The sequence below is a fragment of the Siphateles boraxobius genome, unplaced genomic scaffold, assembly GCF_051911475.1.
Source record: "Siphateles boraxobius isolate OS27281-9 unplaced genomic scaffold, OSU_SipBor_1 246, whole genome shotgun sequence".
Lineage (NCBI taxonomy): Eukaryota > Metazoa > Chordata > Actinopteri > Cypriniformes > Leuciscidae > Siphateles > Siphateles boraxobius.
The window spans coordinates 239,422-260,000 of NW_027508862.1; the positions used below are offsets into that span (position 1 = coordinate 239,422).

The 20,579-nt window shown below is 38.8% G+C and overlaps 1 protein-coding gene across 1 annotated transcript in view; it reads left to right on the forward strand.

Moving 5' to 3' along the window:
- LOC143749415 (protein PRRC2B-like) overlaps positions 1 to 20,579 on the forward strand; it is a 60,244-nt gene that overhangs the window by 25,393 nt on the left and 14,272 nt on the right. The window contains exons 13-25 of the mRNA XM_077241905.1: positions 781 to 938; positions 2,229 to 2,436; positions 4,667 to 5,271; positions 5,972 to 7,479; positions 8,673 to 8,848; positions 12,377 to 12,468; positions 13,995 to 14,136; positions 14,213 to 14,289; positions 15,906 to 16,187; positions 17,828 to 17,929; positions 18,015 to 18,192; positions 18,609 to 18,703; positions 20,201 to 20,325. Coding sequence (XP_077098020.1) covers positions 781 to 938; positions 2,229 to 2,436; positions 4,667 to 5,271; positions 5,972 to 7,479; positions 8,673 to 8,848; positions 12,377 to 12,468; positions 13,995 to 14,136; positions 14,213 to 14,289; positions 15,906 to 16,187; positions 17,828 to 17,929; positions 18,015 to 18,192; positions 18,609 to 18,703; positions 20,201 to 20,325 — 3,748 coding nt within the window. The remainder of the gene's footprint in view (positions 1 to 780; positions 939 to 2,228; positions 2,437 to 4,666; positions 5,272 to 5,971; positions 7,480 to 8,672; positions 8,849 to 12,376; positions 12,469 to 13,994; positions 14,137 to 14,212; positions 14,290 to 15,905; positions 16,188 to 17,827; positions 17,930 to 18,014; positions 18,193 to 18,608; positions 18,704 to 20,200; positions 20,326 to 20,579) is intronic.

The window sequence follows — 20,579 nt, forward strand, 5'->3', positions numbered from 1 at the left end:
GATCACGTTTCCTTTTACGTTCAATTTTAGACTTTTTTGGCGACAAAAATTTCTTCTCCTGTGGCTCGGCATAAGTCTGGTCCGCCATTAAAAATAACAGTGCAATGCAGCCTTTTAAACTTGCCGGTGCCGTGAAGCGCCTCTCACTGCTCGGCTCCTCCGTTTCGGCTGCGTTCAGTCACGTGACGCTGGCTCGGAACGAAAACGTGTTGTGGAAACGCGTTAGCCTTGTACTTTTTGACCCTCTCTGCTATTATAGTTTTTCAAGATGGTGGACCGACATGGAAGCCTCCTTGGACCTACCCGTCACATGTATACAAAGATAATAAATTCTTCGTTTACGAGGATAAGTCAGATATTTCAGGTATTTGTACACCATTGATGCCATATTTATGAATAAAAATATTGATTTTAGATAATAAAATACCTAAAAAACGACACATTGTCCCTTTAAGTGATTTGTTGCTTAAAGAAAATCAAAATGATCTGCCAATGGGGTAAGAAAAGTTATCTTAATTCAAACATAAACAGGATTATTTTTCTTACCGCATTGGCAGATAATTTTGCTTGTTTTAAGCAAAAACTCACTTTAATTTTTATTTATTTCCCCAGAAAACAAGACGTAATATCCTATGACATTTTACTACTTTAGTAAATGCATCTTGACTTAAGAATTTTCAGATATTTGGACTGGAAACATGACAAAAATACTAAGAAAAGCATTTTTTTGCATTGTTAAGAGTGTTTTATGCTTTAAACACTTCATCTCATTGAATACAGAAGTGTTGGATACACCAGCCGAGTCCTCCAGTCAGGATTACAAAGATGAAGGTTGTAATTACCACAACGAAGACGATGTTCCTGAGTCCACTTCTCCTCTCCCAGATTACGGCCGGCACCAGAAACCCGTTCCGCCCCGCTTCCAGAAGCAGCACCAGGTGAGCTTTAAACATAATCCTGTGTGTAAAGTAAGAGTTAAAGGAGTAGCTCACTTCAGGATTCAAATTTCCTGATATTTCACTCTCCCGCACGTCATCCTATATGTTCTTGTCTTTCTTTCTTCAGTGGAAAAGAAATGAAGGTTTTTGAGGAAAACACTCCAGGATTTTCTCCATATAGTGACTTCAATGGAGTCCAACGGGTCGAAGGTCCAAATGTGAGTTTCAGTGCAGCTTCAAAGTCTCGACACGATCCAGCCGAGGAATAAGAGTCTGATCTAGACAAACCAGCGCACATTTATAACTAAATAAACATTTATATACTTTAACCACTAATGCTGGTCTTGCACGAGCTGTGATGCGACACACATTACGTAATCATGTTGAAAGGTCAAGCGTGACATAGTTAAACATCCAGGATATGCACACACACACACACACACACACACACACACGAAAGGACCATTTTAAACAATAAACTGACACCAATACATATAAATATGTGTCATTCAACATATAATCACTTTGAATGGTCCTCCTACTCCAAACTTGTAAACACTGGATCTGTTCTTACGCCTACGTCAAGCTTGACCTTTCACCCTGATTACGTAATGTGTGTCGCATCACAGCTCGTGCAAGACCAGCATTAGTGGTTAAAGTATATAAATGTTTATTTAGTTATAAATGTGCGCTGGTTTGTCTAGATCAGACTCTTATTCCTCGGCTGGATCGTGTCGAGACTTTGAAGCTGCACTGAAACTCACATTTGGACTCCATTGAAGTCACTATATGGAGAAAATCCTTGAGTGTTTTCCTCAAAAACCTTCATTTCTTTCCCACTGCAGAAAGAAAGACAAGAACATCTAGGATGACGTGGAGGAGAGTAAATTATCAGAATTTTAATTCTGAAGAGAATTGATCCTTTAATGGTTATTAACACACCCACTGTAAGCATCTCAGGGTTCATGAAAGCAACTCTACGCATGTTTAGTAAGATTTTTCTCTCTGTTAAACATATTTTATTGGACTGTCCTGGGTTTAATACAAGTAGAATGCTCTTCTATGAAGTTATTTCACTTAAGGACTTATTTAGTAAGATTATGCCTGAAAAGGTTTTGGATTTTTTAATCATGTTAATTAAAAAAAGAAAAGAAAAATATAATACGACTGGTTTGTTTGCTTGGTGTTATTTTATTTATGATATTTCTAGTTTGTAATTGCATTTTTGCCATGAAAATGGCCTTAGATGCTGACATGGCATTAAATAAATCAATAAATCAATCCATCCAGGATCCGGTGTATAAGATGACCCCGTGGCAGCAGTCGGGTCACGCCACGCAGCCGAGCTCGGCTCACACACACACACAGAGAGGCTTTTACCCGCCTCATGTGCTGGGCTTCGACCCGCGCTGGATGATGATGCCTCCCTACATGGACCCGCGCATGACCCAGGGATGCTCCCCGGTGGACTTCTACGCTCCTGGCGTTCACTCCTCGGGTAAACAGCCTCTGTGTTTGTGATTGCATGTTACTCAGTGATACGATCAAACCTAACGAGCATCAATCTTCAGACTCTTAACAAGTGCACACATACGGGATTCGCAAAACTTTTACCCGTTGACATAAAATATTAATTTGAGTTAACCCGGTGTGATTTTTTTTGGATCATTGAGATATTAATATAGAGTCTGTAATTTTGTACATTTTTATTTATTGTTTAAGTTATTATTTTAGTTATATGAAAATCAGAAATGTTGCCTTGACAATTAGTTGAAGTTGAAGTTTTTTTTGTGGTTTTAGTCTAACAATAAAAACCCTGTATTTTGTTTATTTCAATAATTTACAAACGCATTTGCATGTTCGCCACTCTCTGATGTTAGTTAATGCTCACATGACATACAGGTAAACTATAAATATATGAAGTCTTTTTGATCATTTTCAAATTATTTGGTTATAGTATAAGGATGCAAGATATGACAAAGTAATCAAATTTTCATGTAATCATTTTGTCATGTGTTGCGATTTGAACTGCGATTACAATCATTTTGTCTCATACAAAATGTCTCTTATGCTGCTGCTTAAATATGTAAGCAATAAGAATATCCTTCTTTTAACTCTAATTATAAAGATTTACTATTGTTATAATACATTTGTAATTTTAAATAAAATTAATATGATGATGATAACCGTACACTACAAGATACAATTATATCTCACTTTTAAATAATAAAGCCCATACTTTTATTTTGGTGGAAAACTATAAGGTGACCTTTTAGACTGTTTAGTTGACAAAAGGTTTATAAGCTGCTCTTCTCCACAAAAGAAGAGTTTGACTCTGAAATAAATTGCAATCTTTTACGATTTGATCATTTTACTAAGCCATATCACAATCTCAAACTTATTTTGATTAATTTTGCATCCCTGTTTATTTATTTTAGTTTGACCACTTTATGATTTAATTATTATGGTAAAGGCCATTGCACACCGAGTCCGAAATTTTCGTATGCGTTTTTTCGTATTCGTGATTCGGTGGCTCTGAATTCTCAAAACACCATTCAAACTGCTTCCTATGGATGCGAAAAACACAGAAAATCGAACCCGATCTGATTTTTTTTATGACGGACGAAAGTTTCGTATTCAGTGTGCAAGCGTGATTGAAATATCGTGAGGAAGTTGTTTTTTTTAACGTGCGAAAATTTCGGATGCGAATTTCGGACTCAGTGTGCAATGGCCTTAACAATTTACAATAAGGTTCATTATTTAACATTAGTTAATGTATTAACAAACCATGAGCAATACATTTGTTACTGTATTTGTTCATTTTTGTTAAAGTTGAATGATAAAAATAAAGCGGTTCATGTTAGTTCACAGGGCACTAACTAATGTTAACAAGATTTGAATTAAGTATTAGTAAATGTTGAAATTAACATGAACATAGATTAATAAATGCTGTTTAAGTGCACTTCATGTTAACTAATGAACCTTATTGTATAGTGTTACCGTTATTATTTCATCAACTCTCAAACCTTGCTGTAAGTAATCTCGAAGCAACTTCCTAGATCACACTTGCAACCGCATAACAACTCTCCTAAAAACAACTTTGCAAATGCATAGTACCCAAATATCACGTGCTGTTTTTGTTTGTTTGGTTTTTATTGTATTTATATAATATTTGTATTTTTGTCATTTAAAATTTTTGCCATGAATATAGCCTTGGATGCTGACATGGCACTAAATATAATAAGCTGGATCTGCATAGCGCCCTGGTATTGAGTTCTGTGTGGGCAAATAAGCAATTAGCCCCGCGAAACCGTGATTTACAGTGAATGTAGAACCGCTAAGGGGCGTTGTTGGGCACGACGCGGAGTAAAAACACGGCTTCAAATATTAAACGGTTATTCCATATAAATATTCATTGTAATATTTATTTTATTCATAAAATAAACACCAGCAACAAAAATTATAATGTTATAACGCATGTATTCCTCCGCCAAGCAATGTAGTTCCAAAGAGGTTGCCAAGCAACAAAAGCATCACGGCGGTTGCGCAGTAACACTGATGTAATGTGGTCACAGGTGTGTGTGTTTGTGTAATTTACAACGGCTTCGAACGCAGCTCAACCAATCAGAATCAAGAACCGGAACTATCCGTTTTATAACATGCCTTCTTTTCTTCAGAACATGCTCCTTATATTGTGAAAATGATATTTAACTTGTTTTATTTGACAGGTCTGGTGAAACCCGTCATTCAGCAGGATCACCTGTACAGCCCCGGCTCCACCTCTGACGAAGGCTGCCATCCCAGCATGCATCAGGAGAGGAGGGCACCATCCACTGAGCCCTACCAAGGCTGGAACCAAGACAGCTACTCGTCAGCGCGCAGTTTCACGCCACCGTACCAGAGACAGCATGAGAACGACGAACGGGACGACCGGTCCTGCTCCCGGCACGACTCCTATGAAGACCGAGGTCACGATCGCACGGAAAGTCCAGCGGAGGAACTGAACAATCAAGCTGGAACCCATGAAGGGCCTTTAATTCTTAGCAGAACCCATCCTGGAGATCCCGAACACAGAGACGTGTCTTCCGTTAGACACCCGAAAGATCCCACAGAATCCCGCGACGAGGCCTTCGACACCAAGGAGAAGAGCTACGACTCTGATTTCTGGAGAAAAGACGCTAGTGTGAGGAAAGATGGCGGCTGTCAGGCCCAGTGGTCCGATCACGGTTCCAGCAGCAGCAGTAGCATTAGCATTAGCCAGCCGTCGGAGTCCAGCGGGAGAACGCTTAGGAGGACCGGGCCAATCAAGAAACCTGTGCTGAAGCCGTTGAAGGTTCGGTTCAATTCACATTTATTTGTATAGCGCTTTTCACAATGCACATCGTTTCAAAGCAGCTTTACTGAAAATGCAGATATGTGTGTGTGTACTGAGTATAATTATTTTGTATATATAAATACACACACATGCATGTATATTTAAGAAAAATGTGTTATATATATATATATATATATATATATATATATATATATATGTATATATATATATTAGTGTATATACATGCAAATATTTCTTAAATATATACATGCATGTGTGTGTATTTATATATACAAAATAATTATACTCAGTACACACACACATATTATATAAACACAAACTTTTATTTTGGATGCGATTAATCGTTGCACATCCCTAATTGTTATAGTGTAATTGTATATTTAAGTACTGAGCAATATTAAAAAAGCAACTACATGTACTTACTCTAGGGTTAGGGTAGGATTAAGGTTTGGCTGAGGGTTAGTTCTATGTGATTATGCATAATTTACTGTTATTACTATGGTAAGTACATGTAACATATGTAACAAGGACACTGTAAAATAGTGCTACCTATTATCAGAGGTAACTGTCTAAATCGTGCATTTCAGAAATGTTAACATATGTACTAAATCAAAATGTATTACTTAAAACAATGTAATTTAATGCAGAAACAATGAGCTCACTGAAGTAATGAATGCTTGTTTGTTAACAAATAAAGGTTGAGGACAAGGAGAACGAGAAACCCAAAGCTGAGCCTGAGGAGAAGCCGGTCCCGTATAGACTAGAGAAGGAAGTGGTCACTAATGTGTACGACCTGAAAAAAGACGCCCCGCTTGTGTCTAACAGGCACTCCGCTCCACCTCCCTCATCTTCTCCAGAGGAGAAACTAGCTGAACCTCCGAAGATAGAGAAAACGAGCAATCTGCATGAAGATTTGCACAAGGAGAGCTGCTGGGATACCGTCAAGCCCCAGTCCCTGGACTCTTCTGATAGCAGAGATGCTCCACGCCGCAACAACTGGATCTTTATCGATGAAGAGCAGGCGTTCGCCGGGGCGAGAGGAACTGGTCGTGGACGTAGCCGCGGGTTTCGAGAGTTTAGCTCTCGTGGTGGCGCTCGTGGCGGACGAGGCGACGCAAACCGAGGAGGCTATAATAATACGACAGGAGCGCAGAGACCAGCACGTGGGCGTGGCTCTCGAGATTTTAGAAGCGAAGATCTTCAACGAGGAAAACCCCGTCGACGCAACGTTAGCGAGACGCACAGCGAAGCCTCGGAGTACGAAGAGCTTCCCAAACGTCCACGGCAAAAGGTCGCAGAGAACGGAGAGGCTTCGTACGCGCCATCCGGAGAGGTTAAAAGAGCCGATCGGGAGTCGTGGAGATCCAACAAGGTGTACACCGACGAGCAAAGCGGAAACAGTGACAAGGTGAAATCAACAAGAGTGTTTGGAAGGTCGTTACCGCCCCGACTCAACGCGGGATACAACCGCGGGTTTGCCTCGAGGGATATTTCAACATGGAGAGGAAGAGGAACTCAGTTTGGAAGCGGATCCGCGCAGGAGAACGGATACAACTTTGCCATGGACTCCTATTCCAAACGTTCATCAGAACGCGACCCTCTAAAATACGCGCCTAAATTCGCCAGTTCTTTTGTAGAGAATGGCGTCGAGGATAGAGAGGGAGGCTATTATATTGATAACGATAACCCCGATAACCGGCCAATGAGACGCCGGCGTCCTCCTCGCCAAGATAAACCGCCACGGTTCCGCCGACTACGCCAAGAACGTGAAGGAGGGGGGCAATGGAACGGAGAAGAATATGTAAACGGAGACTTTGCTAATCAGTGGCCGGGTCGACCCAAGGAAGAGCACTGGCCGAATCACTATTCTGGAGGACGCCCGCAAGAGATCACGGGTCAGAGTCAAGCCGAGGATTGGGAAACCGGCTCTGAGAACAGTGATTTCAGCGACTGGAGGGAGAAACGTGGCCCACATGGCGACTCGCTAGCTGACGCGGGTCACGGGGAACCCGGTTCTGAGAAGAGAGAACTCTCCAAACGGAGCTTTTCCAGCCAGAGGCCAGTCGTCGAGAGACAGAACCGGAAGAGTGAAGTGTGTGTTATGGAAAACCATAAGATGACCCGCTCAACAGACACACAGTCCGGTGCCGGTTCCTCCGGTAGAAGCGAGAGCTGGCAGAACGGTGTTGCTTGCAACAGCAAACGGTATGTTTCTTTAGAACACGTGCTTTGTGAGATATAACTTATGTTGCGTTGGGGAATGTGTCCTTTAGGGTCCCCCTAAGTCAATAATTGTATCCCTTAAAACTCATCTTTGATCACCAAAATGACATTTCATGTTTTTTCCTTGAATAAATGCCTTAAAATATCTTGAATGTAACTCGACACCCTCGCCTCATTTAGTATGCGTGGTTCTATTAATATGCAAATGAGCCCCGCCTCCACTCACTCACTCAGAGTTCCACTCGTTGACGATCACACGTTGATCTGATTGGTTACAAGGTAGTTTGTGACGTCAGAAACACCAGCGATTTCAAACCGTGTTTTTGAGACTGTTTTTGGTTCACTGCAGTTTTAAGGAGAAAATACTCCGCAATGCTGTCGACTTATGAATTTACACATGGTTTGTCTTAAGGCATATTAAAAACACCACATAGACACTTAAACAACATTAAACGCTTGATTTTCACTCCAGGGTTGCATTTATTTAAGTAATGCATTACAATACTGCGTTACTCCCTAAAAAAAATTGCATTACGTTACTTGCATTACTTTCCATAAAAGGTAACTCTTACGTTAATTTTGATTTATTAGTCGACGAGAAGAGACTTAATTAAACCAAAATGCAAATTTGCCTCACTGACATAGTATATGTTTATAGAAAGATTGAAATATGTACTTTTAAATAAACCAATTCAAAGAACACTATTCTCAGATTATACAGTAAATAAATCAAATAGTAATGTGTAAATTTAAAGTAATGCATTACTTTACTCGTTACATGAAAACAGTAATCTAATTATATAATTCACGTAAATTGTAAAGCGTTATTTACTCGTTACATCCGAGAAGTAATCTGTTTACGTAATTCATGTTACTTGTAATGTGTTACATTAGTAACATGATTTACGCAAGCAGATTTCATTATGTAACAAGTAACATGAATTACATAAGATTACTTTTTTATGTCACATGAATGACATAATCATTTACTTGTTACATAAAAGTAATCTTACATAATTCGTTACATAAAGAAATTTGCTTACGTAATTCATGTTATTGGTGATGTGTTACTTGTTACATTAAAAGAAAGTAATCGGATAATGTAACGCACTTGTATAGCGTTAGCCCCAACACTGATGATATTCACACTATGAGTGTCTCTTAATTCACTTCAGAGGTCCAGAAGAATCGGCCCCCGGCCTGAGCTCGGCTGTGTACGGCGTGGAGCAGAGCGACGACACCAGCACCACTGAAGCCACGGGCAAGATCATAGAGAAAGACATGAAACCCAGAAACATGAAGGGGGACATGACGGAACAACTGTCCCAATATGACCTGAACACTTACTCAAGTAAGCCACAAAACATTCTTAATGATAGAAGCGCCTTTCCTTTACAGAATTGACGACAAACCATTGAGACAGAGACTAATTTAGCCACAGTGCAAATGTTCAATAATTCAGTGTAGTTAGTTATGGTAAGGGGCGGGACATTTCCCAAACACACTCAAAGCGCTCGACCAATCACAACACACTGCTCCAGCCGACCAATCAGAGCACAGTGTGCTTTTCAGGAGGAGGGGCTTCATAGAGACAGGAAGTAAACAGAGCGTTACTGACAGACTGGGAAGAGAGGAGCCGCAACAATGGAGAATATGAGGAAAATAATCAACATTCAAGCAGGAAAACCTCTTTAAATTATTGTTAAAGAGGCCATATGTTTTTAGCTCTAAGTTGTTTATTTGCATTGATGGTTCCATGAAGACCATGTAATCTTTTACATTGCATAAAAGGTTTTTCATAGTGGAAAAGGGTTCTTTAGATTTATTAAAATGTTCATCACACAGACAGAAATGGTTCTATTTAAGAACTGTTTACTAAAAGGGTGTATGGGGAACTAAAAATGGAGGTTCTGTGAAAAAAGAAGCCTTCATTTTTAATCTGTTAACCGTTTCCAGAGCGTCGGCGCACTGAAGCGTTTTTTTTTTTATTTAGTTCAAATTTACTATCAGATTTAATGTTATACCTTGACAAACTATACATCATTAAAAAGATATAAGACTCAAGATTCAGTATTTGACCACTATTGTATTCTGAGAAACTTATAGTGACACTTATGTCTTAATTTGTGTCAGGAGTTATGAAATGGAAAAATGAGTCGATACCTTTAGGCCGTGTGTCCACCAAAGCGTTTTTTCACGCAGCTGGCGTAAAATTCCAATTGTTTTCAATGGGAGCGCCGCGTTTTTTAAACGCCATGAGCGTAACGAGGCGCTGAGCGAGTATTTAACGCTCAAGAGCTGAGCGCCCGGCGTTTTTTACTGGTCGCCGAGAGTTGAAAAATGTTCAACTTTGGGTAAAACGCTGCGCTCATCACTGTCACTTTTTACACAGCCGTCCAATCACAGTGGAGGAGGGGCGGGACAAATACCACACGACCAACTGTCACAACATTCTTTCTGTACAACGACGTCTACCAGCAGAGCTAACCGAACAAAATGGATGAAAAATAAATTTTTAGTATGAAACAAAATTATCTGCGAAATCAGTTACAAGTAAACTGTGCTGTGGATATTCTGTATCATAGCAACGAATCGTCTCAACTGAAAAACGCAGCGCTGCCAAAACGCTCTCAAGCGCCCACGGCTAGGCGTTTTCAGCAGAGCGTCCAGCGTTTTCAGCCGGCTAAACACGCTTTGGTGGACACACGGCTTTAATATGAATTATGAGCGTCAGCTGGTCCATTCATAAAAAACACTCCAAGCTGTCGTCATGACAGCGATTCGCAAAACATCGTCCCTCAGGGCTTTAGCTCAAAAATGTGCAGACTTGGAGAAATATTGATATATTCTCATAGATTCACATCATATTTCTATAGACAGGAATAATATTTGTTGAATTTATACCCAAATGCGTCGATGTAATCATTATGATCGCTTCTTACTGAGATGTGCTGTGTTTTCAATTCATACCAATAGCCTGAGGGCGCTATATGCACAATAACAGTCCATATATGGATCACGAAGAAGACCCATAGTCATGTGACAATCCAGACGTCACTGATACAGAAAGTAGCTGACAGAGATCGCTGTAACATGCAGATAAAGATGTTTTGAAGACAATAAACATGATTGCAATGATATTTGAGTTACCTGTGTTCTTCAAGCCATGCCAGGTATTTCATAATAATAGATTATATTTATAATGTAATGCTAATCGATATAGATTTCATCATCGTGCAGAACACTATAAATAATAAATTTTCTGTCTGATTTTTTTTTTATCTGAAGCCAAATTAGATCACAGAAGATTATTTAAAACACTCGACTTGCGTTATAAAGTAAGTTTGGAGCACAAACATGGTTTTAATCTCATAAATGGTCGTGTATTGATGGTGTGCTAAGCTAACATGCTAGCTAGCCCAGGTGCACCTGCCACCAGCAGTTATTGATTTATGATTTTTTTCTTAATAGGAATGCTTACTGAAATGTTTCAGTGCATTTGATACCAGTTTCAAATATTTAGTGAGAACTTTGATAAAAGAAATTAGGGTTTGAAACCCTATGAATAGCCTGTGAATAGCCAGTCGTTAGTAGCTATAATGCAGACAAAAGAAATGCATATTTAGAGCCATAACCAGTCTGGAGAGGTGTAAATGTGTGCAGGGAGAGACTCACACTGAATGGGGCTCGTTTGCACCACAAAATAATAGAGACAATAGACTGATTAGATGACTCAGAAGATGACTAAACCTCAGTTTGCATTTTAGAGTCTAATCAAAATAAAGTAATTTGACATGATCTTGAAAAACATTTAACTAAATACAGAGTTTTAGACTTATCATTTTCAGATTTTAAATATAAAATGGTCACACATATGGCTTTAGCTGCAGTGCATTTCTAGATTCCTCCAGGGCCAACTTCAATTTTATTTTTATGAAGATGTTTCATGAAAGTAAATTTCTAATAACTTTACAAAACTTTGAAGCTATTTAAATATTTTTTTTTCATTATGACAATAATTATTTCTACATTTACAATAAACTACTAGGTGTCAGCTTTCAAATGAGATCATACTTGTGCTTTTAGTGCAAAGGGTTCATGAACTGTTTAAGTATCTGTTTAACTAAATGTATCTGTTTAAGTTTGGGTATGCCATTTCTGGGGATTTTTCAAAAGTGGCCTTGAAGGTTAACAGGTTAAGTTGAGTACAGTTATATATTCCTAATTTCAATTCAAATACGGTAAAAAAAAAAAACTTAGATATCATTCACATTGTCTTATTGCAAGACGTTTAATTGTAGCTGAATATCATGAACAAAAATCCACAGGCTAAAGAACACTTACTCAAGGAACGTTTGCCTGTGGTTTAAAAATACCATAAATAACTACCCTAACTAATATAAATTTGAGTAATTTCAAGCATTATTAAAGACAAGTAAACACTCAGTAATTAAAAAAAGAACAAACAAAAAATTAGCAATCAAAACAAGTAGCTAAACATGAACAAAGATATGATTGAAATAAAGTATTTTAAGATTTTCATGTGTAGAAACTGCAAATGTAAAATAACACTGCACTTTATAAATATACATTACAAATATAGTTAGTTATTCAGTCAAGAACGAGTGAATTTTCTCTGTCTTCTGTTGTTTGATTAGTGTTATTATAGAGACAGCAGGAATATTAGTGCTGTCACTTTAAGAGCTGCCCAATATACTGCTACACATCTGCAGCACAGGTCGTCTCGCGTTTAAAGTCATGTTGAAATGCTCACAAAGGAATTGAAATTTTAATTTTATAACAAGTATTCGATTCCAGAATTGGATTCGGTTTTCGATTCCCAACCCTAATTGGAGCTGTCATTTGTGTTTCTTCTCAGTTGAAAGTGACGCTCAGGATCAGGACGCTCTGTCCAAAAAACAGCGTCGCCCGCAGGACGAAGACCGCAGGAGGAAAGATCAGTGTCCTCCGGTGAGTAATCGAGAGTGCATCTAAAAGAGGATCACAACGAAGTTATTTATAGGTGCTGTATGGCACTTTTTTTTACCCTACTAAAGCAAAAAAATACCCTAATATGTGTGCAGATATATTAGGAAACATGCTAAGTTCATATACTCGTTTCTCTGAAAAACACTTTAAAACAGTTATTTTATTTATTATTTTACACGTTCCAAAAGAGTTTTTGTTTTGGTCTGTGTGACTCCGCCCACTGCCAGTTCAGCCAATAGTATTTCGACACCCCAGGATGCCAGTTAGCAGGAAACACAGCGTACTGTAGCCTTGGAAACGAGCAAACAAACTGGGTCAGAGATTGCAGATTCCACACAACCTAAAAAGCCCACAGGTGGGACGGTTGTCATTTTATTTTTTTAATAAATAATATATTTGTAAAAACCTAAAGTAATATTGACAAAAGCTTACAATCTCTAGTCTTCATATTTTGTGGCTGTTTTCTAAAATAAATTAGAGGAGCAGTAATTTATCAATGCGACAAGAATATTTCATATTCATTAGGCCTTTATTTTGAAATGGCAATAAACATGAAAAATAATGAAAGAATGGTAGAAACCTCGGCGTTATCTTTTGAACTCTTGGCATGAAAACAAACTAATTATTTTATGAGAAAATAGTTCTGAAAATTTTTAAATATAAAGAAAAATATTATGGATTCTCCATTTGTGATGCGGCTGCAGGCTATAACGCACATATGTGCTCTTTTTATGCGTTTATTAGAGGTTGAATTCAAATCAAATACTACCAAACCACCCATACTACTTCTGAATAGGATGTCTACTTCATAAATCCTAGGAAAATTAAGGAAATATATGGTTCAGATCACTTAAAACATATATGAAAATGGAGGCGCCCTAATATGGTCAGTGAGGAAGCTTTGCTGTCCGTCTAGTGGAAGAGTAGGGTACTGCGCCCAAACACACTCACTGAAAGCTAATTTTTTGAGATATCTACCTAAAATTTGGAACACAACTTGTTCAGATTTTTGGCTTTCTTTTTCTTGCAGTTTTAGATTAAAATGTATTTTGTAATATATATATTTTTTTTTATATAAAATATATTTTCATAAACTCAAACTTATATAACTTTATTTCTGCTTCCCTTCACGTCTACAATAATCTGGCTAATGTCTTGTTTAAAACAAGACCAACCATAGGTCTATATTCCAAAGCATTCTTGAATTACAACCATTTAAGTTTGGATAGTGATTTTCATGTCTATGCGAAAACAGGGGGGGATAAATTAACTCATCAACAGACAGTCTGAAAGTCTCCTCGGCAACATTGCGCTCGTTTTTTCGCGTGTCCTCAAACTACTGAGCGTCGAGTCTGCGGAGGCGGGGAAACGACGATCTCCGATATTTTGAATTTGTGCTGCAGTACCTATTTTCCACCACTGGCTGTCATTCTTACAGGCTGCACCTTTAAAACTGCATGAAGTATCACTTGACTGGATATTAAAGGTAATTTGTTTGTGCACTACAGGGTTCGGTGAAAAACAGAACAATTGCTTCGAAAATGCCTCCCCGTTTTGCTAAGAAGCAGGGCAGCATGTCCATTGAGCAACCCGAAGAAACGCTCTCCGCCAACAGCTTGGGAACCGAGATCTGGGAGACGAACAGCACAGGTAAAACACAGATGAAAACAGTGTGACTGTAATAAAGCTCATATGAATCTTAATGACTTTGTTTTTCCTCCTGAAGCTCTGACTGTCCAGTCGTCAGGTGGAGATTCGTGGACAAAACAGGTTTCCTACACGGGGAGCGAACCCAACTCAGAGGTGCAGGACTTTTACTCTATGAAAATCTACTGGGTGGTTCTGTAGGGCTGGGTTGATATTGAATACAGTTTTCACTAAACATTATTTGTAGCTCCTGCCATCCAATAATCGCAATAAACTTTATTTTATGCTTTTGATCTTAGCTTTAGAATTCAAGCAATAAGTGTGGTTTTGTGGGGCTTTAATATGTGTGTGTGTGGGGGGGGGGAAAGCTAAACCGTTAATTTTAATTAACAATTTTAATGTCAAATTCAGTCCCTCCAGAAAAACGCGATTATGCGATCGCATGATTTAGTGCATAATCGACATTTGTTCAAATACGCCGGACTTTCGCCGCATAAATTGGCGATTTACGTGAAAAATATGCGGGGCTTGCATGATTTCATAATCCTCGCATTTTCGTTGCAAAAAAGTCACATGTACCTTAGCAGAAAGTTGAAAAATGTTGCGTTTGCTTCACACAAGAGCAGCCATTTCCCCCTGTTTCCATGGAAACGTTATGAAGTGACGCAACTACGCGACGGGAACGGGATAGCTCACAGCTGAAGTTATTGCAGAGGCCAGACAGACTCACGGAGGCGATTGGCATCTCACAACTGTCTGCCACACGTTCTACCGTCACATCGTTACTTAATAAACAAAATAAGATAAAAGAAGTAGCATCAAACAGAATTTACCCGCACACATGGGGTGTTCGAGGCGCACATATAATATAACACTGCAGACAGTTCAACAGGGAGCGCGCAGCTCTTAAAGGGGCCACACCTTATTTACACTCGTTACAGTCTGAAATAAAACAAGATGAGAAATTAAATATTCCAGCACTTTCTATGATGTGTTATGCTGGCTTATCAAAGGAAGTAATAAGGAATGACTCTTTACATTAAGGTGGTAGCCTAGTGAGAACAGGGGAATCACTTTTTTTTCTCTTTTTCATCAATTTCATCGCATTTTTAAAGAAAACGGGCCGCATAATCAAGGATTTTTGCCCGCAACAATCAAAAAAAAACTTGTTTTTCTGGAAGGACTTTTAAATGTAAGGATTAGCACACTTTACAAGATACCTAGATTAATGTGAGTTAATTCTGTTTTTCCCGTTTTAACTTTTCTGGATTGCTTCTTTTTTTTTCTGTTAATTTTTCTGGATTTGCTTTAATAATAATTGTATTATAAGTAGTAGTATCACATTAAGATGTACATTATACCGTACAAGAGTAATATATTTCTATTGCGGTTTCTCCAAGTTAAACCAAGCTTTAATTTTGACGGGTTGCCGTGTAGACCTTCTTCTGTAAGCTGATGATGGTTTCTCTCAAATTAAATGTTGTTAGCACTTCATTTGCCCGTTTTTAATACTCGATGGGTCTTTGCCTAAAAACATTATTCAATACCCAACCCTAATCAATCATCAAAGATAGTTTACAGCTTAGATGTGTTCCTTTTAAGATTGACATTGTTTTGGATGTAAACGAGATTGGAATAGATTCAAATTGGTTTGTGAATCGACACCAAAACGAGGAAGATTGTATCAATGCCCATCCCTACACTTTTGCGTACAGCATCCCTCATTGGCAGAGCCGATCCCGAGACTAACGCCCCACTGTCCTGTCCTCCAGGACTCCGACGCCGGGCCCGAGCAGAGCAAGGAACACAAGCCCGGGCCCATAGGCAACGAGCGCTCGCTGAAGAACCGCAAGGGCTCGGAGGGCCTGGAGCGCCTCGAGGGACCCATAACCCCCGTCAACGGAGTGGACCTTCACGTGGACGGTGTTCTTCCAGTGCCGCCCATCGAGTTCGGCGTCAGCGCCAAGGATTCGGACTTCAGCCTCCCTCCCGGATCCACACCGGTTCCCGTGTCCAACCCCGTCACCAAGCTTCAGGACGCGCTCGCGGGGAACGTGCGTACATGAGCTCCTAGCAGGGGTGTGCGATACACGGTCAAACCAAACATTTATTCAGACACCGGATATCATTTTTTATTTTTCTTTACTAGTGTGTGCAGGACACTATAGTTCATTTAAGTGAGGAGAGCAAAATAAAGTAAACTGTCACATATTATACACAAATATTCTTCATACAGTGACTACCAGTAAATACTTGAGACCAAAAACTATTCGGACACTTTGAGCTGAAGTGTTTTTTCTTTAATAACTAATGCAGCTTTTTACACCACAGACTGAACAACATGAAGCATTGCTTGGTAACTGGTTGAGCTAAACTGGTATTATCTAATTGTGTAGTTAAATTTAACAGCTGACAGATATTCAACATAATTCATGTGTAAGAGTCTAACAGAAGAACGGACAAAACCTGTGAAAAAAATGGTAATAAAATAAGTTGATATTTCAAACTATAGCAAATAAACTGATAATTTGAGAAATGTTGAAGCTGTCTGAATAAATTTAGTTTGATTGTATATCGTCTGCGATAATATCGTCATTGTAGTTTTAACGATGTGCGATTTTGACATTTTCGAGTATATCATCACACTAGTCTTGCAGGCTTTCACTGCGTGATTTACTCTATATTTACATTTAATATAGTTAATAAATATAAAAATATGCTGATATTTATCTCCAAATATCAGTATAACAAATGTGATATTGATTTAATACAAGTTTAATAAACAAGAAGTTAATATTAAGTGACTTGCGTTTTAGACGCCATATTGCCTGTTTTTGCTCCATTTCAACAACGAAAATAGTCCAAAACCACAGCACTGTAATTGCGTCTGAGCGACACACAACGGCATTTCCTTACTGAATGAATCAGCTTTTTAAACAAGTCAGTGGAGCCAATGAATCAATGACTAAAATAGATAAAACCGTTAAATGCTTCGTTCCTGAATGAATCAGCCGTTTAAATGATTTGGTTGAATCTCAATGACTCTTTTACGGTGACTTTATTTCTTATTTAAAGTATCTTTTCATAATTTCAAATATCAATATTCAATGTTTTGTTTTAAACATCAAAACATTATTTATGCTTTAGTAACTGCAGTTTAAATGCATTCATGTCTCTCTGAGGTGCATTAAATGTGTAAATGCATCTAAATGCCACTTCAGATGCAGCTTTTGTGTTTCCTCTCCATTACAAAGATGAATTTTGTTGATATTTGATTAAGAGCCCTATTGTGTCTTCTTATTATAATTGAATTTGATTAAATTTATGAAACTGACACAAATTATGCATGCATATAATTAGGTTAAATTTATAATGGTAAAAATGCCCATAAAAGGTAAAAATCAATTGAAATTTTTTTTTTTCTGTCACTGATGCGAATTAACCACCACACAGATTATGAAGAATATTAAGAGTTGTCCTAAACCTGCCAAGGTACCAGCACAATTACACACTCCGCAAAGTTCATCTAATAATCATTATCGATCAAATCCCAGAAAATATCGATATATATATATATATAGATTTTTTTTTTTTTTTGGTCAATATCGCACACCCCCAGCTCCTAAAGCGGTGACTACCTCGCTGGCCTTGTGTAAAGAAGCGTTGAGCGTTTATACTGTCATTGTGTTCACAGACGGGCCTGACTCAAGCCATCCCGATGCTCCGGAGAGACCATCTTCAACCGGGAATAAACCTCAACCCCATCAGCTTCCCGAGCGCAGACCTCACGCTCAAGGTAACGCTGACCGAATATCGTCCCCCCCGAATGCTCGTGCCCATCCCTAACATGTTCCTCATCAGCGTCTCTCTGTGGCCCTCAGATGGAGTCGGCTCGTAAGGCGTGGGAAAACTCCCAGGCTCTCCCGGAGCAGGGCTCGCCGGGATCGGGAGCTCAGCCGCCCTGCAGCGTGGGCTCCTCCGTCAGCTACAGCTCCTTCGGTGGCGTGTCCATGCCACCCATGCCCGTGGCGTCTGTAGCGCCGTCTGTCTCCATGCAAGGTAGTGTTAAAAGTGTTAGTGGTGAAAAATATTTGTCGATGACCTTTTCTTTCATGACCAAGACCAGACGATAACAAGATGGCACCAACTTTACTAAAGAGGTCATCAGATGCAAAATTCACTTTTATATGGTGTTTGCAGTCTGTGGAGACAACCACCAAACCATGAAGAAAATTAACAAATCTATGCATATATCGAGAATCAAACAATCAAAAGAAAACTTGACAATGAAAACAGGGCAAGGTTGACTAAATATGATTAAAAAAAACTGAAGTACATTTGATACAGGACTAAGACTAAATGTAAAAATAGCTGACGAAATTAACACTAATGCAAGGTCTGCCGTCACGATTCGTCTTTCAGTGATTGAGTACAGCTTTAAACACTGTGCTGTTGTGTGTGTGTGTGTGTTACAGGTAGTCACATCCCTCCTCTGTATCTGGATGGTCATGTGTTTTCCAGTCAGCCGCGGCTCGTGCCACCCTTGACTCAGCAGCCGAGCTACCAGCAGGTACGTGTGGGCGTCTACAATTACTCTAACAGCCTTTTACACACTAAAAGTAATCTGATTACGTAATTCGTTACTTGTACTTGTTGCATAAAGTAATCTGCTTTTGTTATTCACGTTACTTTTGTTATTTGAATTACGTAATCAGATTATTTTTTTATGTAACATGTTATACTTTATTACATAAAGTAATCTGATAACGTAATTCATGTTACTTGTAACGTTGATGGGTTTGACCCATGTTTCTTTACTTAAAGGTGAAGACCCAACTTTATGCATGTTTTGTCAGATTCCCTTATCTGTCAAACATATTATTGGATTGTCCTGGACTTAATACAAGCAGAATGCTCTTTTATGAAGTTACTTCACTTAATGACATATTTAATAAGATTATGCCTGAAATGGTTTTGGATTTTTTTTTTTATATAAGTTAATTTAAATAATCTTGTATAACTTGCTGTTTTTGAATTTGTTTTTATTGTATTTAAAGGGGAAATGAAGCAGTCAGTCAAGTTTACATGATTTACAAGACGGATTTCCACTATAATCAAAAATTATATAAGAAACTTGACAAAATGTTAACATATAAAAGAAACACTGTCGTGAATGAATGATTCCACAGGACGACACATTCAATTTCATTCAGGTAAATACATTACAACCAAACCGATTATTACGCCACGATAGCACGATCCATCTGCTGTCAAGACGCTGATCTTGTCCATGTATTGCAACCACGGTGTTGACAAGAGACAGGAATATGATGGCACACATCGCGAACAATGTTTCCATGTGCAGTTTGTTAACCTCGTCTTTTTGTCTGGTACTAATAAAGTTCACTAGCTAAACACTAAGTTAGCGTTAGCTAGTTCATGCTTACAGCTGTTAGCTAACAATGACTGTACCTAACGTTAGTTGTTTGCTGGTTCGACCAGCTTACATGCATCTTTCACTGTATTTTACTGAACTCAGCACAGAGCAAACCCACTGCGTGACGTCACCGGTTATAATACTGCACAATGGCGGCGCCCATGCCGCGAAAGATATAACGGTGTTTCTTTTATATGTTAACATTTGTCATGTTTCTTATATAATTTTTGATTATTGTGGAAATCCATCTTGTACATCATGTAAACTTGACTGACTGCTTCATTTCCCCTTTAAAGGATATTTGTATTTTTGTAATTTAATTTTTGCCATGAAAATAGCTTTGAATGCTGACATCTGTTACGTAAGTAACATTACAAGTATCATGAACTACGTAATCAGATTACTTTATTACACTACGTAATCTGATTCTGATCTGAACCTAATCTGACGTAATCAAAATTTTCTTTGCTACAAAGTCTAAACTATCAATCAGATGACAGAAGGACTGTAGTAGATTGTGTTACCCAGCAATGATTTTGCTCATGCTGATCATTTAGAGGCCTTAGATATGCATCAAATATGATACAGTAGTCTTTATATGGTTGATTCATGGGGTGTGTGTGTGTGTAGGCCACCGCTCAGCAGATCCCCATCTCTCTGCACACGTCTCTGCAGGCTCAGGCTCAGCTGGGTCTACGAGGAGCTCTTCCCGTCTCTCAGTCCCAGGAGATGTTCAGCTCCATGCCTCCCTTCAGGTAACCCACTCGCCACAGGAACCGCCGCTGCTCTGCTTCACTTTCCATTAGGGCTGGGAATCGAAAATCAATTACAATTCTGGAATCGAATACTTAAGGTGATGATACACAGGGCAACTTTTTGAGAAATGTTGCTGTCAACGGGCAACCAGATGAGACACAGGCCCCACGACCAATCTAAATTATCCAGATAGAAATTTATTGGCCATTGTCAATGGGAAAGTGCCCAAGCAACAATCGCTCGTCAAGATTGC